Raw genomic sequence first — 26,953 nt, 5'->3', positions numbered from 1 at the left:
AAACAGGAGGATAGGAGGAAGTATGCTGTTCCCCATGCTTCCGCAGTGACTTTTTGTTACCTTTTGGTTAACCCTGACAAATACTTTAGTCGGAGATACTTAGGAGCATGTATTAAAGCCAAAGTTGTCAGGAAAACTACTTTTTGTTCAGAAGTGTCTCCTTCTGGGTTTGTAGCTAATGCACTTCAGGTGTTGTATCATCCTACTAATACTAACAGCATGTCTGTCTGGATGCCAGGATTTCCTTCCGCATGTTTTACCGAGCAATTATCTCCACTAGACACAGTGTCTGTATGGTAGTAGCAGTTCATTCAGTTGAAGAATTGCTTAGCGCTTTGCTGTTACACCGCTAGCACGTGTAATAAACAGCTGGCGCTCTGAATTGAGCGTATTCCGGACACAAAAGGAAGATGCTGCTGTAGTGTAAATTGCTTAGTGCTGTTGATCGTAACTGATGACAGATGTTAACCAAATCAGCAATAGTTTTTAAGTGTAGGGAAAGCATTTCTGCTATGACTGTTTTCTTTTAACCGCACCAAAATTTAAATAAATTAGTATTTTTATTAATTTTGCTCAATACATCAACATCACCAGCTTTCATATATTTTAGTGCATGTTTTGGAAGTCATAAACGTGAGAAATCTTCTCGGGATTTCTCTATTCTCTACTTCTCTTGGGAGAATTTTTCATTTAAAATCGACGTGCTCTTTAGTAGCAATAATTTTACACGACAAGCTAGAATATCAGAAAGCCTCACTTTGTGATTGGAAATGGTCGTAATGAATTTTGATGAAAAACTTGGATATTAAGAGCAACTGGAGAGGACTTACTATTGAGTAATCCCAGTATTGCCCACTGCCTTATATAACATAACATTTTTTTCTTCTCTTTCTTTGAATTAATTTCATGATGATAGTGAGTACAGTGCATGCCGTCCTCCCTGGTGTGTTGTTCTTGTTATTTTCAGACCTGCTTTCTTTGTGTGAAAAGATTAAAGGAAGAAAACAAAAAAGGCTATAAATTACTCCGAAAAAGAACATAGTATTAGTAAATTTCTGAATCCCCATCTCCTTTCAAAGAATGCTTTAAAGCTTCGTACGCCTGGATTTCATGTGAGAATTTACAGCAAAGTGTTTCTCTGGCAAATTAAATTGTGATAATTTGTTGTACTTAGTCTTCAAATTACCTTATTCAAACTGGAACAATGGAGTTTTTTGTTGATAACAAAAGATACAAAGACTGATGGCGAACAAAGGTAATACGTGGAATGAGTAATTGACGTTTTTAACCTTCTTCTCAGCTTCCAAAGGAACTGTCTTCTGAAGCATTTGACAAGACCATTTTAAGAGCACTAAATCAGGGTTTTCAGAAGAGGGAAGAACGAAGGCATGCTGATCTTGAGCCCATAATCAGGTGAGTATTCTATTCTATGTGAAATGCGTTATTTGAAGAGGGATTGGAATCAAACTAGGTGACTGCTAGGCACAGTGGAAATTCTGTTGGGTAAATGCAGGTTTGGAAGAGAACGGAAAGGCAGTGGTGAAATTGATAGTCTAGTCTCTTATTCTTGAAATTGAGATGGTGTGGTCTTCTTAAGGAGTAATCATACAGAAATATTTGTCCTGGGCTGTACTATGTAGCAATGATGGCTAATTCAGGGAGGAGCATCTCATCTCCATTACACTAGAATATATTTAGAAATATTAAAAAACAGTAACTCCGTTTCTGATTTTGAGTCAGGGCAGAATGACACAGAACAGCATTTGTAAGAGAATAAGCAGTGATAATGAGGCACATGCATAAAATAAAATACAATTCACACATTTATGAGAAAAAGAAAACAGTATCTTAAGACCTACTGTCTAGTGATGACAGTACTTGCTGGGATGAGGGACGTGTTGTTCAAATCCTGGAACTCAGAAAAACAATATGAATTTGAGTGTACGTCCCTTGTTCTTTTTGCATTTGTTATAAATCTTGTTAGGTTTGTTCTTTTCTGTTAGGGCTATTCAACCTTATTCAAAATAACTTAAATGATTTATTAGGTTAGGCAGAGTGCCTCTTGAGTATGTGTTGAAGTAATCAGGCACTGCTTGTCAAGCTCCTGCTCTACATACTTGGGTCTGAGCTTCTCACGTCACTGGGTTTTGTCTCAGTAGCTTATCTTTAGGAGATACAGAGCTGCTGTGTGCCTCAGCCCTTCCCTCCAAATCTTCTTTATTTTGATCTCTACTATTACTTTCCTTTATTGACTCAGTTGTCGGGGTAAAAACCAGATCAATTTTGACTAATAAACATTCAGTTTTTAAATGAACAAACAGCTTTTAAATAGAATAGGGTTTATGTTTTAAATAGAAAGGATTTATGTACAAAACAAAAAGGTTGTAAAACAGCAGAATAATTACAAACCCAACAGATTGTTTGAGGATACCCTGTGAACATATCCAACTACGTTGTAGTCTGGAGTTGTAATTACTGCTTACAAACTAAGTTGTGACTGTGCTAGAATACAGTGTGAATAATCTTTCAGCAACAGCATTACTATGTAAAGTTTTTGTTTTCTTACAACGTTAGTTGAGCATAAATCTGTATTTGAGGGTGTTAATTATGTACCCGATTGGCCAAAAATATATACCCGTAGGTCGCTCCAAAAGTAATGCCTCCTGTTCATTTCCATAGAAACTACAACAGATATAAAGAGTGCAATAACACTGTTAGATAGAACAAATTTTAAGCTACAAAACACTGCTTTTCAAAATGGTTGCCACTGTTAACTGTGCATTTTCACCAGCAGTGAACGAGAGCCTTCATGCTATGCTCATAAAAATCTGCATAGCTGTCCGGAAAGTGGCTTGTCTTTCACATCACTGTTGCCACTGCTGAAATGTACCGCCCACCACCTCACTGTGCTCACATCTACTCTTTGATCTCTATAAACGTTCAGTGAATGCTGATGATTGTCCGTGGGTGCCATTTTTTCCACATGGAGGAATTCAGTGACGCTCCTTTATTACATGCGCGCTTCCATGTCAGACACCATTCTGTCAGACTGCCCCTCTGCTGCCATCTGTCACACGGCAACAGCATGTCATGGAATATTGGCAGGAAGGTTCAACTTCTACTGCCATACCACCACCATCTGCCTCTGACGTCGTGGGCCAACATAATAAGATAGGAGGTGTTACTTTCAGAGCAGTGTTTGTATTTTGTTTCTTCCTCCCTCCAGAAAACAGAACTGGGTAGTGCTGGCATACAAAAACTGGAAACCTGGTGTGGGTCTTAAAATGTTTATTCTTGGCCTGTTTTCTTATACGATGCTAATAGAAGTCACTGACCCCTTGGGAAGAAATTCAAACCACTGCTGAGCAATTTTGAGAATCCCACCATTTGCTCTTGGAGATAATTATTAAATTCAGTCACTGACATTGTAGGTGAATTCAGCTATTTGTTTAACCAAATAGGTGTGTTTTATGACCAGGTACATTGCTTGTGAAAAAGTAATGTGCTCTCTGTTGAAAAAAAAAGATACACCAAACACATTAAGGTTTGGTGCTTCTTTGAATCTGTCTAAACTCCTCTTTGATAATGTGACAGGCGGCTAAATGATTTGAATTGGAATGGCTTAAATTCACATACCTTCTTAATTTAAAGCATCTATCATACCAACCTCTTGCACTGGCTGTACTCCATTATCACACTAGCACTGAATGCCAAAGCTCCAAAGTAGCCCTTAGGCTTCTGTAGGCACAATGTGCAAGTTTGCAAGTTCAAGTGTTTAGCCTTTTCATGAAGTGTCAGATTTGCTCTTCAGTGGTACTGTAGTATTTTTGTATACTTCCAATGGAATATTACTTACAGTTTAACAAACTCTCCCTTAAATTTCAGGCAGCTATTTTCAAATACATCACAAGCTTTTCTGCAGAATCAGAGAGTATACAACTTCTTCCAATCAATTTCATCAGAATCTTTGCACACTCACAGTAAGAAAAACCTTAATATTGTTTTGTGTAATGTCTATTAAAAAGTGATTCTTCCTTTCATGCCTAATTATGTTTTTTTAATTACTTATTCATGTTGCGTTGTATTCTACTGGGCATAGTTGAACTCGTTGCCAATGAGTGGTTTTTTCAGGAGATACATATGCTTTAGACATTGGGGATGTGCTGTGAACCATCAGCTTCTGTTCTTTACTTTCTTTCTCCAGTGTACCACCATACTGTCCATCTGTTTGGGACTTTATCCTTAAAAGGAATCTTAAAAGCGCCAGGCTTCCCTGATCTGATTCCATTTCAGCAGTAGGGCCAGTGGAATTGAAGAGAAATGCAGCCAAGGATGTTTGACCATTCAGAAATTTAGTTAAAACTTGATGACATCAAAGGAAAAGGAGACTTCTCTTCACGGCTGCTTTGTTGTTGTTGTTGTTTCATTAAGGCTATCACTATCTTTTTTGTGAATCCTGTGAAAATGAATGAAGCTGTTGTATACTTTGGAACAAAAGTCTTGAACTGACACCAAAAAAATCAAGTCTGTTATTTGTTTCATTTCTTTTGTAAATGAAAGGTTTGTTTTGGTATTTAAACTAAGATTTGGCCTGGTTACATAGTGTATAAGTAATGGGATGGCCCTGACTTCAGAACATACAGAATGTTTGTACTGCAAGTATTGTACTGCAAGTATTCCTTGGTGGATCTGTCATTTGTGTGTTCAAAGTTGTGCAACCTAAGCTTAGCTTCTCTGTATGGCTGCTTTAGGGTGTGGTCTTTGTTTCTATTGAATCTTTCCTTTTTTCAATGCATGTTGACTTAACTGTGACAGTTGAGGCATTGACTGTGAGACCATTGCCTCAGAAGCTGCATATCTTCATACAGAACTGTATAACCCAGAGTTTTCAAACAGACTGCTTGTTAATGCTTGAAAGAAAATAGAGGGATGACAGCTGACACAAATTTGATACGACTTGTGTGATGTATCAGATGTATTCTTTCCATGATCAGATAGAGCTTTGTGATTACAGGAGAGGCTGTAGATGTCATTTTGTGATTTTGTTGCTGTTTTTAGTAAGACTTTAAACATTCTTATATGTCAGTTTCATAAACAAGTTAAGCAAATGAAGACCACGATGGTTGCGAAACTGGCTGGAATTTACTGCAGTGAAAAATTCTGGCAACCCTTCGTTAATGAGAATCTGCATAGGGAGGAAAGAAATTCCAAGCTCTGGGAAGATTTTCATTAATGACAGGCAGACATGATGTGTGCATTTTAGTCTGTAGGCGGCGTCTAGGTGGGAAGAAGTTGTAAATACATTGTTGTGAATGATCGTTGCTTTAAAATGGTCTTGGTGAATTGTTGAAGTGATCTGAGGAAGATTCAGTGCCGAGTTCCATCATAGCGGGCTTAACTACGTTATTGCAGGGCATGAGTGATTTATGCAGAGCTGTTTCTGCAGAAAGTTTGTGAGGATTTGTTAGATCTGAAATGCATGGCAGATAGAACAGATGAAGAACTTGTTCAGCAGAAAGGAGAGAATAGGAGAGAAAACTTCCAGTGGGCTCAATTTGCCCAGGTTAGAAAAAGGGGTAGGCAGGAGTGGTGATTACCAGAGACATCCACAGCACTGAGTCATGCAGAAGAGTCAGTAGGTCAGGGTTAAGAACAGCATCAGCAAGGCACATGGCCAGGCACGGCATGGCTGCAATATACCCCAGGCAAAGACCTGAGCTCGAATACAGTTCCTAAGCCAAGGGATGAAAGGCCTGGATGAGGCATCTCCCAGCAGTCTCACCCAAAATTACAAAGGTACATTGTGTCAGAGCTGCTCCAGAGCAGGTGAAGACCTCAGGAGGGTAGGGGAAGAGACTGTAAAACCCATTGGTGTGGTTCAGGGCCCCAGTATTGAGTTAGATATTAAGGAAAACTTTAATGAAGACAAATAGTATGATAAATGTATGGTTGTTCTTTGATTTTAAATTGAAGAGGGGGACTGGGTGACTTCTGTGAGATAATTCACCATCGTGTTTTCTGTGGTGCAACTGCTCTACTAAGACAAAAACACTCATCCTCTGCTTCATCAGAATTGCCACAGATAAGCAACTCATGAGTTTTCTTTATTGCTGGCCACCATTTTCACAGCTTTCCTGTTTGGGAATCCTGAAATCCTGCTAAGTTCTGACAATTGCAGTTTAGGGTAGCATATTTTGAATACAGTAACTGTCAGGGGAAACGGAGGAAGCATATTTTTAAGAAAAATCTCATTCCACTTGTCAAATTGAATGTGCAGAATTAATTGGCAGACAAAGCAGCTGTGACTTAAGTTGGTCTTCAATCACTGGCAGTGAGGATAAAATACCTTTTCATGGAAGTGCAAAGATATTCACTCGCTGAGGTACTCAAATGCTGTAGGTATGATTTTATAAAAACATGTGGAATAAATTCTCTGCTCCAGGGGGAATCTGTATACCTTAAATAATAGCTGGAATCTCACACTGAATAATACATTCTGTAAGTGTAATTATGTATGCTATCATGGTTCCATTAAGGAGGGAATCAATTAGTTCCCCCTCGTTCATAACATCAGTTATTTTCGATGCTTCTTTAGGCTGGCGTAAACTTTTAATCCCGGTAGACTTCATTAGGATATGGTCTCTTGGGCTTAGTATGTTCAGTTCAGACAGTACTCAGGAGGATCTTCCTGATGTTTCAGGCTCCTGAACTGCAGCTTGCAGATGTTTTTTCCTGCACTAGTTTGGAACTTTCTGAGAAGTAAAGAGTAGACTTCTAGAGTTAGAAGTATCATTGCTGAACTTAGTTCTCTTTCAGAGTGCGGCTGTGGTATTTTTGCAACAAAACTGTAAATATTATTCCCATTTCTTTTTATCACCCCATCTGGCATATAAAGGCAAAAATAATTCATTGAGACTGTGTTAAGGGCACTAGAAAACTTTAGCTTGAATCTGGTCTCCTTTGGCATGTGAATGATTTAACAGTGGAGGAGTGTAACTCGTTGCATAAAAATGACAGTAACTATAGTAAGGCTCCTGCCATTTACTACTGTAACAGAACAGTTTATTTATTTACTTACTAATAAAAAATCTGAACTGCAATGTAATACCATTATTCTGAAAACTATAATCACAATCCAAAGCTTTTAAAATTGCACCATAGCTTTAAAATTGTTCTGCACGCTGTTTTTCAAAAGAAAAGCATCTCCTCTTGGAGGTGTTCTACTTTGATGCAGATGCTGTTGAAATTGTTGCCACGTGCAAACCAGTAACTTCAGTCATCCATTTCCATAGCTTCCAGTTCAGTGGGAGCATTCAGGAACTGTCTAGTTGTTCAAGATCTACAAAGTTACTACGTGAACTTTATTCTCTGCAGGTAACTTACAACCCTCTTTGAAGACGGTTAAAGCACCAGAACACTTCAAGGAGGACAGTTCAGAAGCTTCAAGTCAGGAGGAAGGTAGTTGTGTACTCAAAGGTGGTTTTTCTCTGAGCAATTTTACCACACTCAGTTCTGTAAATTGTGCAGTTGACTGATTCCTTCGTTTGTATGGAGCTGAGAGACTTGGACTAAATATGCTATGTAAATGAAGAATCTTTGCATACTTTCAGCAGTTTCCTTAGGGAGTTGCTAATAATCCAAGTAGTGGGATTGTTTGTAGACAGTGTGGAGACAGAAGTTCACAGCTCTATCGAGCAACCAGAAAGAAACAAACACTTTACAATATACGTGAGCCGTGTTTGTAGCTTGTCATGTTGTTACCTATTTTTCAGTTATCTGGGTTACAAACTGAGTGCAGTGATCTGTTTTGCTATAAATGTGTCAAATTTGTCTAGCTTTTAGTTTCACGTGAAAAGATGTTGATGTTTTCCTCTTATTCTTAGCCTGTGCTGTGTTTGTACTCCGGCCAGTTAGCAAGGATTTTAACCACTTGAGTCTGTAATGAACATTGGTTACTGTCTGAAAGCTGGTGTTTTCCAAACACCTCAAAAACCACTAGCAGCCTAGTGGCTGGACAGCGATTTCGTTCTGAAATGGATGTCAGACCAGTTTTGCAGTTTTGAGTAGTAGACAGGTATGATCTGGTAGGTGGAAAAGAGAGAAATGGGGCTGATAGGTGAGCATAGACACATACAGTGGCTTTCACAGGATGACAGCACTCTTACCCTCTTACACATAATAAGCTTGCAGTTGACCTCGTGTGCCATCAGTAATCCACATATGCAGTCAGACAAGTTTTTCTTATTTTAGAAATTATTACTATATTCTTCATTAGAGTTCAGAATACACTTAAATAAGCGTATGATATACTTGGAAATAGCTCAAATAATGCTTTTATGTACTGTACTTAAAAGGAATCTGTTCAACTGATGAAGCACTAAATGCAGTTCAGAACACCTTTTGTACCGTCTGTGTGAAGTGCTATCAGGAGTTTAAGAATTAGAACTTTTTTTTCAGGTCATGATTTTTACTTCTGTGTTGTATTGAGAGGAGTTCAGGCACAATGATGGCTACCAGGAAGGCTCGTTGCAATTGGGCAAAGTTGCTTTTGTTAAAGTTTAACCATTGTTTTTTAAAAATAGGCAGGCCTTGTATGCAAGTTTCTTGTTTGAGGCAGCATCTCTCTTTCTGTTTCTTGTTATTTGTAAAGCTTTACTTGCACAGTGAAATTGATGAGAGGCAGAATGCAATAATTCTGTGTAAGATTTATCTTCATTTGCTCTTCAGAATGTGTCAATAATGTGAAGTTTTGAGATGAATTTTAGCAATTACAGAATGCTATACTTTTCTGACTGAATTAATTTCTCTGCATCCCTTCATACTGGTTGATACTTACTCACACGTGCAGTCCTTATGACTAAATACAGAGGTGAGCAAAATTACAGCTTCTATTTTTCTGTTTTATTCTTCTGTGAAATCGAAGGTAAAGAATGCTGATTCTACTGTCTGTACAAACCGATCTGTCTTTTATGCAACACCTGCCAAAGTGTGCACTGTAAACTTAAGTCTAGTGTATTTAATAGAGATATCTTACACTGAGTTTCTGGTAGCGATGGAAAGATGAATTGCCGGATTGGTGTAGAAGATGAAATAGGAATTGCTGATGGAATCATGCATTTTGCTTTTTTTTTTTTTTTCAGATGTAATGCAACATGCAGCAGTCCACAAGAAACATAATGGAAAAAGTCCTGTTGCCAAGTAGGTACCAGGATGTGACGTGTCTGCTATGTTTCTGAACTTCCGTTGTTTAGGGATTTGGAAGTATATATTTCCTCCGAAATTAAAGCTTGCTTGATTGAGCGCTATTGGTTAATGTAATCTGTATTAGAAAGGTGTATGTAACGTAGAGTTCTCTGTTACAAACTCTACTTAAAGTATAATAAAATAAACTATTTCTGCATCTGTAAGTGTAGGTCGTTTGGTCATTCTTCTTTTCCAAATTTTCAGAATTTCTGAATTTGTTATTTTGTTTTTCTAAGTGAGTAACATAAATTTTAAGTTTATATATTTTTCCCACATGCATTTCTGTATGAAAATTTCCATTTCTGTTGATTCTCTGCTTGTCTTCTATAGTTTTTCTATGGCCTTCTAGGAAAAGGCAGTCCATCCTTTCCCATGTTTAGCAGCTAAAGCGTGCGTGCCTCACTGTTTTACATCCATTGTAAATGGAAGTGCTTCTTAACCATGTTAGGTCATAGGCTTCATGTATCAGAAAGCACATTAAATGTGAATTCACTTCTTAATGTAACTTATCCAGAAGCTTTGGAGGTGTTTGCACATGGTTGTGCAATATTTTAACTGTATTAAGAGACAAATTGTTACAGTTTTTGCTATGGTTGACAGTCTTATCCTATGTTTCGCTATTATTTTATCTGTAAGGTGTATTTATCTCAGGGGAGAAAAAATTAGCTGGGATTAAAATAATTACTGTATAACAATAGCATAACAGAGTGCTGGGTGAGAAGAAGGAAGGAGCAGACTCTTTAATAGTGTCTGTTGTGGTAGAAAAAGGGGAAATGGTTTCAGACTAAAAGAGGGAACATTTAGATTGGATGTAAGAAAGTTTTTGACTGTATGGGCAGTGAGGCACTGGAACAGGTTGCCCAGAGAAGTGATGAAAGCCCCATCTTTTGGGATATTGGAGGTCATGCTGGCATGCTGGGTGGGGCTCTGAGCAACCTGATCTCACTGTAGGTGTTGCTGCTCATTGCTAGGGAGTTGGACTAGACAGCCTTTAAGGGTCTCTTCCAACTCAAATGATTCTATGCAACAACATAGTAACAACATAAGTGTTTTTTTGTTCTGGATTGCTTTTTTTTTTTAATCCTTCTAGTTACTCTAAACTTCCTTGTGCCCAGAAGGAGAATGTGGTCTTTACAAAATCTTTGATTATACCAATGGATAGAAATTCTGTTATGAAGTCATAAAAAGTTCAGTTCAATCTTGTTATCATGCCGTTATAACTAACTGTAAGAATAAGGATTTTTTTTTCTTATTCTATTTGTAGTAAAGTATAGTGAAGCTGACTGCAGTTGAGGATCTGTCTTTCAGATGAGGCTTTGGTTAGAAGAATTTTGATAAACTGAGACACGTTTCCACAAACCTCTGTGACAGGCAATTGTTATAGTAGCTATTATTTTCTGCTTAAGAGTGAGAAGTGTTTACTACTTGACTACTAAAGGTCTATTAATTCTCCTCTGTTCACTTTGAGATAATTTCTGCATTGTGTATATCCATTGTTGATTTTAGTTAGTATGGTGGCCTTATTCTTTGAAGTGTCCGGAAGTTTACATAAGGGATGAGATTAAACAATAAAAAACTCACTAGTATTGCAGTTCATATGAAATGATGACAGATTTGGCAGCAGCTTCACCTAACCCCATATGGCAGAAGTTTCTTAAGTGACCTTGCTCATGTCTCTACAGTCATGGACTCAACGTCTGTATTTAGGGACCACCTTGAGGTTCTTACCATTTGTCTGAGCTATTTTGTTTTAAATATTCTAGTGCACATCTTTTAAGTAGCTTAAGCTCTTCTTTCCAGAGGCATTTGGTAAGTAGCTGCTGGAACTTCAATGTGACTTCTGCTTTGGAGGGACCTAGGTTTCTGCCACTGCGGGAACTGAGTGACATTGCGCGCTGTAGTAACTTTGATGTACCTTGACAACAGCTGTGAATGAGAAGGTGTTTTACATGATCAACGTGAGCATTTAGATAACAATTTGAAGTACTAACTCTTTTTCTTTTGCATCCAGTGAGTTGTAGGGTATATTTTTGAATAGTAGAAGAAAAGTTTGTAGGTCCTTGTGCCCTACCGATGCTGTGAGAACCCTGACAGTTTCTCCAGCAGTCTTCATTGAGAAGTGCTCTCGGAGCTGGTTAGAAGTTGCTATTGGCTGGCAACTGCTAAGAGAAACTTCAGTGAAAGGCGTAATAAGGCCCAAAGGCAATGCCAAATGCAACTCCCATTTCCCAACACTACTCAAAACTAGCAATATTCACGGTAAAAATACAAAACATGAGGATTATTTTGAAACTCAAAAACAGCTGCGGCACGATCTGTAAGTAGCCATGTCCTTCTTCCCTTACACGTCTCATGAATTCTGAAACAGTGGTTATAAAGTAATTCCAGCTTTGTCTTTAATAATATGGAAGATGGAGGATGAATTCAGAATACATTTCTATCTGTAAAGATTCTCCACGTTTTGTATGACAACAGCAGACAAAAGGACTGTGCAGAGATATTGAGAATTCTCTCAAGTGCTGTTTTCTATAAATTTTGTTGTTCTGAATTTTGCATCAAATTATAGTAAAGTTCAAAAGGAGCTCTATGTATGTTCAGGTCATTGCTATAACTTAAGTGCACAAGAACTGTAACTTACATCTTTAACATCTCTTGAATTTCTAGCATTTCTGAAAGCAAAATACCTCTGATTCCCAACGTGATACGAAAATGCCTACGTTGGTTAAAAAAAGAAAAGAAAGAAAGAAAGAAAAAGCTTGAATGTTTGCTCATATTGGCATAACTTGTTTTTTCATTTCAGCAGCACTAGCAGTGCAAAGTGTTCTTCACTGGATAGCCTTAACATACAGCACTCTGAGCAAAATGGGGTAATGGACTGGAGAAGGAAAACCTGTATTGTCCAGCAGCACCCAGAGCACTGTACAAACATACTTGACCAGGTGTGTTGTTTTTGTCTGAAGCAGTGTTCCGAAAGTGAGGAGGTGACTCTCAATGGAGGAGGCGGTTTGCTACAGAAGGTTGCATTTAGCTTTCAAAGATGAAGAACATATGAAAGTTGCTAGAGACTTACCTTGGGTAGACAATGCCTCATAATTCTTCCTTACCACTGTCTTTTGAAATAAACAGATTTTATTTGAGCTTGTAACTAAAGTAGCACAATAGGATTTATGTAATCAGAAAAGTCTGAGGTTCGTTTCTAATCAGACACCCTGTTGTTGTTGTAATATACTGTCATCAGAGAGAATTTCAGAAGCTCTAAGGAGTTTGTGTTATTGCAAGCAACAAACTTGAAGCTACGTTAACAACTAAACTATATGCATCCGAGCACAGTGGAGAAGAATAATTGCTTATAAATAAGATGGTAATACTGAAATTGAGGAAAGGAATATTGCTCAGTGTTGCATCTGGAAAACCTTTAATATTAGAATTACTTAGTAATTACTTAATGTTGCTTTTATTCTATGTGCACAACTTGGCTATTAGCGTGGGGAGCAGCAAGCCAACCAAAACCAGTTTCCTTATTTCACAAAGTAGGGGAATGAACTGAGATTTGCTTTCACAGATGAAATGGTAGACATCGTGAAAGCTTGAAATATGTCAGTTTGAGGCAAGGAAAATTTGGTACGCTGTACCAGGAAAAACTGCTTCCCATTTTGAAGATGTCCACATACAACATAGGTGGACGTTATTTTTGAGTTGTCATAGATTTTACCCCTTTGCCAAATAGGAGATATTACCAGCAACTACTAATAGTGTACTTGCAGGAAAATGCAGATGTGGTAATTTTTTCCAGTGTGTTTGTAGGTGATGTTTTGCAGAGCTTAGTTTAGCAGCAATCAAGGCTGAGCACTGGTTTTGACAAGGTCTAAAAATAACTTGTTGCTATTTAGAAGTAATTTGCCACATGGGTTCCCTCTCCCCCCCAGTTAGATAATTCCAGTTAAATCAAAAGATTCTGTATCTGTTTAAGCCTTATTAACTCTGATGAGACAACTTCTTTTCATGGAAGAAGTTGCCAGGGGATATTTGATTAAAAGTCTTGGATTTCATCCTCAAAAGGAGAGACCTGGAGCTTACCCGCAGCTGTAATTTCATTGATATCTTCTGAAAAATTGGAAGTGGTGATTTGCTGAGTCCCTGCTGATCGTAACGTAAATGAAGATAATTTACATAATTCTGAAGGCCTGATTGCACTACGCAAATAGTTGGTTGTGTGACTGTAGTGCCTGGGAGCGCACAGATTGCGACTCACAGCCCTTTAAGTCTAGGAGGTATTTTTTGTTAGGGTTTCTTTTTGTGTGTGTGTGTGAGAAGTTCTGCTTTTTGGCTGACACCCTTATGTTTTCTGTCTAGCATACAGGGGAAAAACGAAGCTTATCTGCAGTAAGCAAGAAGAAGGGAAAGCCACAGCTGGAAAAGTAGGTTTCCAATGTAACCAGTAATTGAGGAACAAAGTGTAATGCATTCACTCTGATAAACAGAGTGTATAGTCAATTAGATGCTTTGTTTTTTAGCTGGTGAAAGAATAGCTGGCGTGTTGCGAGGCTGGTCTATATAGAATGCCTTCTTTTCTCTTGTGAAAAGAAGCAACATAAAAAATAGAATGTAATTCTGTGCATTCATTTCCTAAAATACCCCTTGTCATTTAGTGAGCAGACAAAGAAGTAGGTTCTTAACTGATACAGAGTTGCCTTTTTTTCTCTCTTATTTTTATTATTAAGTTTGAAAGTGTAAAGCTGTCCATAAAACACTGGAAATCAAGGAAGGTTTGCCAGCAACCTTTAACATTACTCAGTGGGTGGTAACGTGTTGAAATGTTTTATTGAAGATAATTTGTGCATTAGAGGGCTTCAGAATTTCCCGAACAATCCTGCACCGTGAAAAAGTAGTTCTGTCATATTTAATGCTCTGCCTGATTCCAATTGGCCTTCTTGTCATTTTGTTATTCTGTAACCAGATGCTTTTATGCTAGTCTGGTGTATTGCTCCACTACGTTTGTCATCTTTCAGGGAAGAGTTTAAAATCAGCTGCACCCTTCTTTTTTTCCCCTCCTTTTTTGGGGGTGGGTTTTCTTTCAGATCTTCATTCAAAGTGCTTAGTAACACTGCTGGCCTTGTAATACCTGATCTATCACTAGTAGCTTTTACCTGTTTATTATCTACATTTGTTATTATCTCTGTTAAATAGATGTTTGCAGCCTAGAATTACTGCCTTTGTTTGCATTCGATTTTCGTACATAGTTGTTTATTTGTGCTCGTGCATTTGGAAAGAAACAAACATGACAATTATTTACATAGGGAGAAAGCAAAGAAGGCTGACTGTCGGTTGAATAACAGGACAAATGGAGTTAGAGTTGCAGCATCACAGCACATCCGTACAGGGACAGCAAAAGGTAAGGTGTTTCCTCCTAAGCTGATTGTACAATTCAGCTTTGCTCGTTTATTCATGTTGGGCTACTTCTATCTGAAATGGAGCAATCTGAGCATATGGAGGTCCAGCGTCATGTCATCAGCGATCTCTTTGCAGCTCAGTAGTTCCTCTGATGTGGAGTCGGCCCATGAGGAACTCTGTAAAAACTGTCTGGTGTGAAATTTTGTTAAACTACAGTGTGTGAAGCAGGTGGCCGCTGAGCTACCACACAGAACTGTGTGTGCTGCCCTAACAGAGTCTTCAAGTTCAGGTAATCCAGCAAAATCCAGAGTCTAGGCCAAGTCTTCAGTACATCAATAAGTGATAAACAACACAGATGTCATTTTGTCTTCTGAAATTGAGCCTCTGATCTTCATTATCGATTATCAGAAGGCTGTGTTACCCATTGACTTTGCTGTCTTGATGTTTTTGCAACCTCCTAATACCAGATGCAACCTCATCTCTCTTATACTTAATTCTCACAGTAGAAAATTGATAAAGACTTTGCCACCTAATAAGCTGATGTGTTGAAAGCATCTCACGAAGTGCCTTGTCTGGCTCTTATTTCTGCTTGGGGTGCAGTCTTTAAAAAGTTTTCTTACTATGTCAATGTCACCACTTCTCAACTTGAGAGTTGCAGGTAGATCACATGCTGAATTACTGTCATGTGCTTTATGAGCAGTTGTCTTCTAAAAACAGTATTAAAATCTGACTGAAACTTTAGGAATTCACGGTCCACAAGGTTGGTAAAAACAATATAGTTTGAAAAAGTAGGAAAGAAATCTACAAGTAGACAACTCAATCTACAGGACAGCTCTCTGTGTGCATATCTGATTGGTTGCTGTTCTTGTCATGCAAAGCACACTGAGTGTTTATGACCTGATAAATTTCAGAGGCTGTGCAATTTTGTGTGATGCATTGCAAAGCTGAAAGGAGTGTTTTGCCTTAGGAGTTCTGTCCACTTGCAGCACAGTGACCTGCAGATGTGAAACTGCCTGCTTGATAGGAATGGCTAGTTAAGGCCGCTGCGAGAGGAAACTGCTATCCACAATTGCTGGAAGCAATTCAGTCCTCGGGGATTAGCTTTCTACCTGTCTTTGTATGCAAACATCAAAATGTCATCTGATAGAACTTACGGGGAGGTGGTCTTGTCGGGGGGGGGGGTAATGTTGCAGTCTGAATCTCTGCCTAGCTTTTCATATGGAGACAACATTTGAGATACCCTATTTTGAGTCAGTAGCTCTTAAGTCATAGTTTCTTCCACTTTCACTTTCTGTTTTAAGCTCCTCAGTCATCCCTTAGTTACACTTGTAGTTTTGAAGGCTTGATACTTTGTGACTAGGACTTTAAGCTTTTTGTTTTCAGTGATAGAAGACTGGCATTGCTGTTCCACACTATATTAGAAATTCAAAACACTTGCTAAAATAACTTGACCAAGTACAGGTTTAATCCAGGAAAATGGTTGCAAGAATCAAAAATGAAAACTTTACTGCAACTTTGTAGTAATTTAACCTATACATTTGCAATTGTAATAATAAATTAATAGTTATTTTCTTACAATTACTAATAATACAAATAAATCCTAGTGTTCTTTTTTTGTCCTGAAGTTTTGTTAACTGAGTTTTTTGGGCAGCAGGGTTTGCTTTACGCTAGCATCTGGCCTACAAACTGTGAGAGTGCGAAGCTGTCTTGCTGCTTCACCTCTGAGGCAGACCTCAAAAGCCAGAGCATTCTGGCTTACGTACTGGACTTTGCTAATAGTTTCTAAATTCACCCTGAAATGTAATTGCCAGCAAATGAGTTTCCCATGATTCCTTCTGGAATCTAGAAGGGGCAATTTTACACTTTTGTAGTTTACCTCTTTTTCCTGAAACTGGTCTTGTTGATGCAGTTTGCTTAAATCCTGCTCTTGAGGAGTTCACTGTGAAAAGGCATATTGTTTTGATTTCTGCCTGCTGAGCTAGCTTTCTGCCTTTGCTGATATTCCCAGGGAGTATTTCATCTCTTTGATTGGAAATGCTTGATTGTTACCATTCAGAGGAAGTTACTATAGTACAATTTTTATAAGCATCACAAAATTTCTAAGGACCGTTCTTTTGGTTACTCTGCATAAATGTGAATTTTCATTGTCCCCTCCTTTGACGTGAAGGATTCAGTCATCAGAAACTTGAGGACAAGACTAGTCCTCAGTGTAAGGAGTCTCAACATTGGAAGTACAGGGGAGAGATGCATTTAAGTAAGAATACAGGTTAACAAGCAAAAATCTGAACTAGCCTGATGGCAGCAAACCAAAGTAATCTTATTTCAGTACACTGAAATAAAAAATAAAAATACTTATTTTTATTTTTAGACCTGAATTTGGACACTGGATCTGGTCATGATACATGTGGAGAAACATCATCTGAAAGTTACAGTTCTCCTTCTAGTCCACGACACGATGGGAGGGAAAGCTTCGATAGCGAAGAAGAAAAAGACAGAGGTTGGATTTATGGAGAGTGTGCATGAACTTGTATACTCCTTGACTAGTCTCTTCTGTGTTAATTTTAATTAGCTTCTCATTTTATTACCTGCTTCTTATTTAACTAGCTGTAGATGATGTTTTACTTTCTGAGTTTTGTTACTGGTTTGAGGGCTTCTGGCAAATAGCAGAAGCTGTTTGAGTTTTAGATCACTACAGAGATGTATGTTGTACATGATATCCAATTTTTCTGACTTCAGTGATGTCTTGAGAAATTTCAGCAGTACAGCAAATCACTTATTTTATATAAAATTGTAAAACCATGCAAGCGTGTCCGAGAGGTCTTTCCTTTTGTATTGACTGTTTCATTTGTCACTCCTTCCAAATTTTATCGATGTCTTATTGATAAAGCAGCATTTATCGATGTCTTTCTAGGTAGATACAAATTCCTAATTTGGCCTCTTTACTGCTATTCACATTTGCAGATATACCCAAGTCAAAGACACAGTGTAGCTAGCTGAAACCAGGACGCTAGCCAGGCATTCTGATTTAGATGAGTGATAGAGATTGACCTGGCTTGATCTGGATGACTGAAAATAATCTCAAAGTTAGTCTAATTCAGAAAGACGTAACTGTCTTTTATGTCATCAAATGCATTAAGTTTTATATGGCTAAGTAAGTCCAGGGTGAGACTTAATATAGTTTCAGAGTCACTCTTCCGACTGACAAACGCTGCTTTCTCCACAGACACAGACAGCAATTCTGAGGACTCTGGAAATCAAAATGCAACCAGGTTTACAGGCTACAGTGCTGTCGGTTCGTCAAATATGAACAAGTCGTCTGCTCAGATCTCTTCAGCGAATAATGAAAATGGAAGCCTTTCAGAAGATCCTTTGAATGCAAAGTTTCAACACATTTCCTTTATGCCTGCCTTACACTGTGTGATGCACAGCGCTGCCCAAAAGCCTGAAGCAGTTGTCCCGCCCCCCATATCCGCAGATGGGAAGACAATGGGAATGCTTGTTACCACGCCTGTTGCTGTCTCACCGGTGAGAGAGTCTGCAAATTCACCTCCTGGTGGAATGGGCCCAGTGACTTCTGGCGAACCCGAGAAACGCCTTGAGCTGATGGCTTCCCCTTTGCCAGTCCCATCCACTTTTCTCCCGCATTCTGTCCAGCCTGGTAGCCCTGCTTTGCATTTGGCAATACACAGATTGAAAATGCCCTCTCCACAGGGATCGTCAGAAAGTTGCACAGTTAATGGACCACAGCAGCCAACAGGAAACTTAAGTATTGGATCACCAAATACTGCCTTTATCCCAGTCCACAATCCAGGTAGTTTCCCAGGATCCCCAGTTCCTACTACAGATCCCATCGCAAAACCTGCATCCCAGGTGGTAGGACTGAATCAAATGGTGCCTCACATTGAGGGAAACCCCGCAGCAATCCCTCAGCCTACCAATCTGAAGGTAGTTCTTCCAGCAGCTGGTCTCTCCACAGCAGCACCGCCACCTCCACCAGCTTCATACGCTTTGCCAGGCAGTCCTCATGCTACCAGTGTGTTGCCCAACCAGAATACAAACGTGCTAAACACTGTAGCAACTTCCTCACCACCTCAGTCAGCTGGTTTAGGTGTTGGTCAGATCCAGTCCTCCGTTCCTCCTGCAATACCTACACACACGCCAGGCCCTGCCCCTAGCCCAAGCCCTGCTTTAACACACAGCACTGCACAGAGCGACAGCACATCCTACATAAACGCTGTTGGAAATAATAACACTAATGGGACAATGTTACCTCCACAGCAGCTGGGTTCTGGTCCTTGTGGTTCTTGTGGACGTAGGTGTAGCTGTGGGACCAATGGAAGCCTTCAGATTAATAGCTATTTTTATCATAACCCACTTCATGGACAAGTCTACAGAGTTCCATCTTTCTTCACTCTGCCATCACTTTGCAATGGCAGCTACCTCAATCAAGCACATCAAAGCAATGGAACGCAACTTCCTTTCTTCCTGCCTCAGTCTCCGTATGCAAACGGGCTTATGCATGACCCAGTAATGGGGAGCCAAGCCAACTATGGTATGCAGCAGATGGCAGGATTTGGGAGGTTCTATCCTGTATATCCAGCACCTAACGTAGTTGCCAACACAAATGGGTCAGGACCCAAGAAGAATGGGAATGTTTCATGTTACAATTGTGGTGTAAGTGGACACTATGCGCAGGACTGTAAGCAGTCATCCATGGAGGCCAGTCAACAAGGTAATCATGATAACTCCCAACGGACTTGCTTTTGAGTTTAGCAGTTTCTCTTTACCTAACTGAATGTGCTGTTTCTGGTCTTGCAGAAAGGTGTGCGTGCGTGTGTATGTTTTGTGTAAATGGTTGTGCATTAGTGACCTGCTCTAAAACTGCAAAGTATCTTATCTCTGCTTCCAATTTCTGTAGAACAGCACAAGGTAAAAGGATTCACAGCACGAAGCAGAAAATGAGCATGATTCAGAGCTGGGAATTCCAACTCTACCTGTTCTAAATTGTCATTCTTTTCACTCACTTGTTTTTGGTATTACGTTTGAGGTTTGCATGTCGTTTCAATTTTTCCATTCCTGTTCAGTGTTTTTTGGAGAGAATTCATTGGCAAAAAGCAGAGAAAATATCAATTACTCTCTGTAATATGACTTAGAAGAATTCAAAAAACCAAACTGGCCATTTAATAATTTAACTTTTCTAAAGCTTACCTTTGCACAACCAGCCATCCTCTGTGCCCCATCATGAAATACGCAAATGAAATATGCTTGAACTTCTCAGACAAGCGAAAAGGCAGAAACCAATTGGAACTAAAAGTCGAAGGAATGGCTTCAGTCTTGCGTGCCGTTTCTTCCTCCATGCAAAAACAAGCAAACAAACAAAAACAGAGGAAATTCAGTGTTCACATGGAATGTAAACTACTTCTGATTCTTGGCCTGTGTCCATTCTGATTTGACTTGTCTGGTCAGGCTGGAACAGGAAAGACTAGCCATGATGGGGTCTCCTTTTCTTTGTATTTTTCCCACAAAGGTAAAATCTGGTATCTGCTGTCTATATTTTTTTTAAACTGATGTTTTTAGTGAGTGGTTGAAAGAAAATAGCGTAAGCTCTTAGGACCTACTTTAAACGGACTGGAGGATGATAGTGCCTTTTGAAGAGCATGTCCATTTTGATACCTTGTAGTGGTTTTGTAATCCATTTTAATTGTAAGCAGTGACTTAGTAGTTCTCTTTCCTGTTTTAGGCACTTACAGACTGAGATACGCACCTCCCCCTCCCCCTTCCAATGATACCTTGGATTCTGCAGACTGAAACAAGTAAACATTGCCTACTTAAACTGAAGCTTGGGGAATTGGGGGAAGGTGTGTGTGGGAGGTGGGGGGTGGTCTTGTGTTTTGGGACATTCCCAGTTTTATATTCTTTTGGAATTTTTCATTGCTATCGCACCTCTGTTCCGTACAAAAGAAGAAAGCTGAGTCCCTGGTCTCCTCCTGGTTCTACAAAAGGCTTGCGTAATGCATGTAATTCAGACACACAGCCAAACAATCAAAAAGAGCATTCGAACCATGCTTTTGCACTGAAGACTTGAGACATGTGCAATGTTTACTGCATCTAAAAAAAAAAGTCTCTGACCTCTGACATCACTGATGGAGCAGCCATATGGTGAAAGAAGAAAGTTGGTCATGTTCCCCACCACAATCTTCTTCCTCCCCATCCCTGTTCTCTTTATGCTGCTGTTTTATTTTCTTTTCCCTGTTTGTCCACGTGGATTTGTTGGGCTTGCATGAGTGTTTAGCGCAGTTCATACAGACCCTGCCCGTACTCTAAATTAACGCTCGTGAATCGAGGGGAGATGTTCAGACGTCCTATTAGGAGGGTCCAAAGGAACACGCCATACTGGATGTGTGCTGTATCTGATAATAGTACATATACACGGCTCTTGAGAGTCCCAGATAAATGAAAATACGTAGTGCAGGAAGTGGCTGAAACTGTGTGGACTTGAACAGATTTTTAAAGATAAACAAGCTTAAATTAACAGATTTTTCTTCCATTGTAGCTTTTTAGCCTGTATGTTCAGCAAAAAAAAAGGTGAAAAACTGGTATGAATGTTGTACTCAGTGTGTTTGCATTTGTAATGAAAGTTGACAGCATTTCTTTCCTTTTTTAAAGCTATTCTACATCGTGTCAACACAGAATGAACGTTACTTGATCGAATATTTTTTTTCCTAAACTATTACAGTGTTGCATTGTACTTAGAATGTAAATGTTTTATTTCAAACTGAACAAAAGCTATGGTTTTCTACAAACTAGTCAGGTATTAGTATTAGAACCTGTCTACCAAATAGCAAAGTCACTATTTTATAACAATTTACCACTATGCGTAATTACGGTATAATGTGAAAGACTGAAATGAGTGTTAAGATGGTATTAATCATGTCAGTATCACGAGTAAGTAAGTTTAATGCTGCTGTATTTTTTATTTTATTTTTAAAAGCCAATATATGTACTAAATTGCTTCCAGGTAATATTTGATTTCCTGAAGTGCACTGAGGTTATCTGGAAGATGAGTGTATTTTTTGACTGCTGCATTCAACACCGATGAACAACTACCACTGTATATCCATAGGGTTTGGCATTCCTCACAGTTCATGGCAGAAATCTTTTTCCTTAAACTCAGAGCTGGTGTCCAGTAGAGGGATGAGATAAAATCAATCTTCGGTTCAGCCGTCTAATAAATTGCTAAACAAACAAAAAACTTGAAGAAAAAAGCTTGATGACTACATTTCTTCATAGGTAGCATTTATATTTATAGCACCAGTGTACATTTTGAAACTTTTTTCTCGGAGGGGGGCTGGGGAGGGAGGTAGATGAAAGCTTTAATTTAAAAAAAACAAAAACAAAAAAAAGTTTAAGTAGTAAATGAAAATTATTTTGATTAAAATTTTTATTTGATCTGGGTATTTTTGGACCACTTGAAATGAATGAACTGCGTTTGAGTTGAAGTGAGGGTGTTAAACCACCAATGGACTCGTATTGTGAATTACCTGCCAGTTGTACTTTATGGAACTTATTTTATGATTTAAAATACTGTACTGTAAATAGGAGGTATGTTACCTTCTCTTTATTTGTATGTTTACCATATACTTTGATATTTGAAATGTACTGGAAAGGTCACTTATATTTCTAGAAGAGATTGGATTTTATGCAACCTTTTTCCTTGACTTAACAGCAATAAAAAAAGAAAAAAAGTACCTGCGTGCAAGTACTGTCCTTTATCACTGAGAACAACGAAATAAAAGTGATAGTCTGCCTCTCCGTAGAGGGATGGGTTTGTGGAGCGTTTTTGGCAAGCTACCGTTTGGCTTGGAATCTGTCGCTTCTGAGGCGAAGCTGATTGTGTTTGACTTAAGGTAAGAGCAGGCTCGTAACTGCAGTCAGGGTGCTGTCCCTGCTCTGAACTCCAGGGTAGACAGATCTCTTGGGAGATGGAGGATGGCCTTCTGTGATAGGTCCAGGACGTTGGCCTAAGCTCTTCTAGAACGGTTATGTCCATGTTTTGTTCCGGTGGCTCTTGCAGTTGAGGCGAGACGCAATTTAAACATACTTTTCTTTTTTTATTTGCTAAGTTTAAGACCGTTGTGCTCCTCAGTATAACGTGTGCATTAACTGGAAACTTCCAGCTGCTAAAATAGATAGAAGGACATTGGGAAATACTGGGGCTAGGGAAGTGACTTAGGGATGTGTAGATTACAGCTGAGTGGTCTGAATTTAATACCGAAATGTTTCCTGGTAGTTCTGAAAAACAGGAGGGTAGTCATTAATCTCACTTTCTCTCTGCTTTGTAGCTGGAGCTCCTAATTCCTAGCGCTTAGCAGTAGGTTATCTATGGAGCTGAGGACCACAGGCTGTCATGGATCTTTATTTCAGCTTACTCCCCTATTTCACGAGAAACCAGCTAACATGGGAAGGCTCAAAGTTGCCGTGAACCCAACCTTTTTTTCTCAGGCAACTTGCGTAACAGTGGGTATTTAAACCAGGCATCATGCAAAACATCATTATGCAAATACTCGGTTTCTTCAAGGATTTTTTATCCCTGTGTGTCTGCCCAAGGAATTTGGAGTCACCGTATTACTTTGGAAACGGAATCTGCTGCTTATCATTCCATCAGAGATAGCAATACTTTGGTTTGTCTGAATGACACCGTCTGTTTATGCTGCAAGCAGTCCTAACTGTAGTAGATCTTGCTTGCATCTATCAATTAAAACATGTAAAAATGCTTACCCTCCGGCACGGCAAATACTATAAAATGCCCCATTATTCTGCTGCTTGTTTTGCTAGGGGCCTAACAATTCTCTTAGCAGCTCTCCTCTTTGGTTACCATACCTGACATGTAGGCAATCAGGTTTAACTGTCTGCTGTTGGAGAGAGATTCTTCTGGGTGGCTTAGAAACAGGTGAATGCCGTGAAGTCGCAGGAGGCGATCCCACCGGCTGGTTGGCCCTAGCTGCTGTGCAAGCTGCCCAGGAGCGACTCCTAATACTGCATTGCTGCTCGTTTGTACTGCCTGATGCAGTAATACTACAGATGCAAACGTTTGGTGCCTAAAGCTGGAGCTAAACATGAGCAGTAAGTTGGACATGGGCAGGACTGCAAGATGGGAGCGTAGGGGAGAATATTGATGCACGTGGCTTGCTTACAAGTGAAGAGATGATCTAGTTCTCCCAGCTAAGCAATGTTAGGGTGGCAGTGATGACCTAATGTCTAGATCTTGGGGAATTGTCCTTTCTGATCAGGGCCGGTATTTAACAGCGCATCCTATCTTCAGCAGTTATCAGTAGCAGATATTTAGGAAGAAAGTCTTTTTAACAAGGGAGAGAGAGCAATGATAGTTCCTGCATATCTGTTGTGCTAGCGAAGTGAAGTGGATCTCCTTGATTCATCTTCACAATAGGTGGCAGCATAACTCCAGCAGCTGGATATACTGGCGCTTCTGAGACACCCTGCCAGGCGCTCCAGTTGTACTTGGTTTTAACACTTTCATGCCATGATAATGAGTTTGGGGGGTTTCTTTGACTAGTGATTTTTGTTACGTTAGTTTCTCTAGAGTTATCTCATGCTTAGGTATGTTCTACCAAGAAGAAGATAATTGTCTCTTGAAAAATAAGTAAGCTAAATGCGTATCTGAAATATTTACTGCCTGTTTTACTACTAAAATAGACCAGATCTCATAGGGAATATTGAATACCTGGAGAACAGCAGCCTAACTAAGTGAAAGTGGTATCTTAAGAACGATTGATAATTAGAAATGGTTTCAGATATTGGTACTCTTATAATGAGGAATGCTTTCTGAAATCCATATGGCTTGTTGACAGACTAGGACAGTTCCCAGGGGAATCTGGTTATCTTTCAGGATATGAGGATCCACAGTGTAGGGTTTAACATTAGGTGATATACTTGTCTGGAACGTCTTAGGCCCAGGAACGTGTTGACCAAGAGATGGAAACTCAATAAAGCCGTAGTTGTTAATGCTTATACGTGCTCCCTGACTAGAGCAGAGGGTGGCAGTTGTACGAACTGGGCAATAAGATTATAAAACTACATGCTGTGAAAGTAGTTTAACTCAGTAAACTGATAGAGTAACTGTGCCTTAGCAGCATGCCAAATAAGATACTGTTAGTGCATTCATTTCAGCACTCTATTGTTTGATTTAAAATTGCTTTTTTTCTGTTGACAGCCGAAGTACGTTGTTTTCTTGATAGAGGGTGTTACTAAATGACTCAAAGTTGAGTGAATTCATAAAATTGATATGATTGGTGAAAAATGAGGATTACTGCTTTAAAAACTTATTTTCCGTTCACGTTTGACTTTAAAATTCTTGTTAGAGACTCCTTTGGGGGAAAAATAGTACTTTACATAATAAAATATCATCTACATAGGAAAATATTATGCTTACATTATAGCAGTATTATTTTACACCACTGGTAGTTCGAAAGTTGAACAATGGCACTTTCAACAGGTTTGGGTTATTTTCTGGTTGTGACTGAAGCGAAGTTCTGAAGCTGATGGCGCGTCTACGTAGAGTAGTCAGTAGGACGTGTAAAATTGTGTCGCTATCAAAACACTCTTTTCCTTTCTCTGAAGCTCTTTTACAGGACGCACACACAGGCCCCAGCACGAGAGCGGGCAGCTGAGCAGTGGCGAGGCTTCGGGTGAAAACCTCACGGGACTTGGGTAGCTCCTTGATGTCCAGATCTGCCCTGAGGTGCACTCGGACAATGATTTCCAGGTATTTCAAAGTATGCGTGCAAATGGGGAAGTCTTGGCCTCTGTCACTGTACGAAATAAAGATCTTGAATGAAAACAGCGGGAATGTGTGAGGAGGGGAGGGAAAGCTGCAGCAAAAAATACCATTGGGCACCGGGTCAGGCTTAAGGTGAGGCAATTTCACATTGCACTGGGTTTCTGAGCTCAGATCCAGCTCAAAGCAAAGAACAGCAAATAAGTGATTGCATCTGTGTGGGACAAAGGCAACTGAATTGTGCACCAGAGCACAGTAGAGCTGACCATCTCGTGCACCTAATGGGAAGCTGGAGCCTCCTGCAACCTACACGGGGCTAATTTATGTGGCCTTAGAAAAGACTAATAATACATTTAAAATATTACGGCATTCGTAATTATTCTTAAGGCTACCCAGAGCTGTCAGCTAGCTAATGCTCTCTTTATGACGTTGTCTTCCTTTGCTGTGCTTTTCATTTTTAATTTACATGCTAGCCTTTTTTTTTTCTGTCCTTTTCCTCTTGCTTGTGCCCTCATTATCCTTTCAACATTTATTTTACGTGCCTGCTAAAAACAAGTACATAATGGAGGTACTTTCCCTTCAAGGAAAGATCTCCTATTTCTTGCAACTTCTCAGGTGGAGGATGCAAAGAACGGGAAGTTAACCAAGAGACAGCAAACAATAAACGTGCTCAGCCACTGTACTTGTCTGCATGAAAGTTGGGAATCCTAAGCGACCCACGTTTGTGTTTGCACCAGCAGCACCATGGCCTCCAGTAGATGCCAGAAGCAGGAGGTGCTTAGCAGGTGGAAGACTGGCTCCCTTCAGCAGGGCCTGTCCTGGGGCTGATGGGTGATTCTGATGGGTGAGCTGCCTGAGAAATCAGCGTTGGTCTGAGCTGCAGAATCTTCATTTCCAAAATTTGTTTCTGCATATTTGCTGAATTACAGAAGCAGAAACCTTCCTAACCAGGACTCTTCTCATGACTGAGTGCAAGGATGGGGACAGCACAAGTCAAGCCCGTTCAGTGTTACCAAATGGTCAGCCACCCCATATTTTTCAGTTTCCTTGTTTAGAAACATATCTAGTTTCCTCTGCACCCCTTAAAGCTCCTCGCTTCCAAGACCAGTGTGGGTAGTGTATTCCCTATGCTTGCTTCCTTTCTGTTAGTGAGCTCTTTCACTCACTGTCTGTCTGTAGGGAAACACCGGGTTACTCCTGCTGCCACCTGAGAGCTGGGAAATGCCCTCGGCCCTTTAGCAAAATTAATTCTGTTTCAGAGCTCTTCAGCTGTACATAATGCTGCTTTGCTTTGCTGAGGTGTTTGCATGCTGTGCCGTGGGTAACTGTTTTGTCTGTGCCAGGATTGTTTTTGCAGCTGGCAGTGCCTTTGATGGAAGCAAATGTGAGAGTTTAGAGGATGGAAAGGGAGAGATGGTGGGGAGCCTCAGTGCAGGACAGGACAAAATACAAGACCCAACCAGACTCAAACCAAAGAGCTGGTGCTGGAGAGCACTAATAGGCCTTCATGGCCCTGCCAGCCTT

The 26,953-nt window shown here is 39.7% G+C and overlaps 1 protein-coding gene across 8 annotated transcripts in view; it reads left to right on the top strand.

Moving 5' to 3' along the window:
- Positions 1 to 26,372, top strand: part of ZCCHC2 (zinc finger CCHC-type containing 2) — a 46,381-nt gene extending 20,009 nt beyond the window's left edge. The window contains exons 5-16 of one of the 8 annotated variants that reach the window (XR_005857389.2): positions 1,301 to 1,413; positions 3,886 to 3,980; positions 7,375 to 7,476; positions 9,141 to 9,198; positions 12,044 to 12,182; positions 13,597 to 13,661; positions 14,541 to 14,635; positions 17,003 to 17,131; positions 17,858 to 19,366; positions 20,375 to 20,447; positions 25,273 to 25,417; positions 26,045 to 26,372. Coding sequence is in view for 7 of the 8 variants with exons in the window: in XM_040695600.2 (XP_040551534.1) it covers positions 1,301 to 1,413; positions 3,886 to 3,980; positions 7,375 to 7,476; positions 9,141 to 9,198; positions 12,044 to 12,182; positions 13,597 to 13,661; positions 14,541 to 14,635; positions 17,003 to 17,131; positions 17,858 to 19,366; positions 20,375 to 20,442 (2,373 nt within the window). In the remaining variant the exon portion in view is untranslated. Of the gene's footprint in view, positions 1 to 1,300; positions 1,414 to 3,885; positions 3,981 to 7,374; positions 7,477 to 9,140; positions 9,199 to 12,043; positions 12,183 to 13,596; positions 13,662 to 14,540; positions 14,636 to 17,002; positions 17,132 to 17,857; positions 19,367 to 20,374; positions 22,383 to 25,272 lie in introns of those variants that run through there. The other 7 variants (XM_040695600.2, XM_015282199.3, XM_025147680.3 and 4 more) reach the window with 7 other exon arrangements.
- The last annotated feature ends 581 nt before the right edge of the window (positions 26,373 to 26,953 follow it).

Source organism: Gallus gallus, chromosome 2 (assembly GCF_016699485.2).
Source record: "Gallus gallus isolate bGalGal1 chromosome 2, bGalGal1.mat.broiler.GRCg7b, whole genome shotgun sequence".
NCBI classification, from domain to species: Eukaryota; Metazoa; Chordata; class Aves; order Galliformes; family Phasianidae; genus Gallus; species Gallus gallus.
This window is presented reverse-complemented; position numbering and strand designations above follow the sequence as displayed.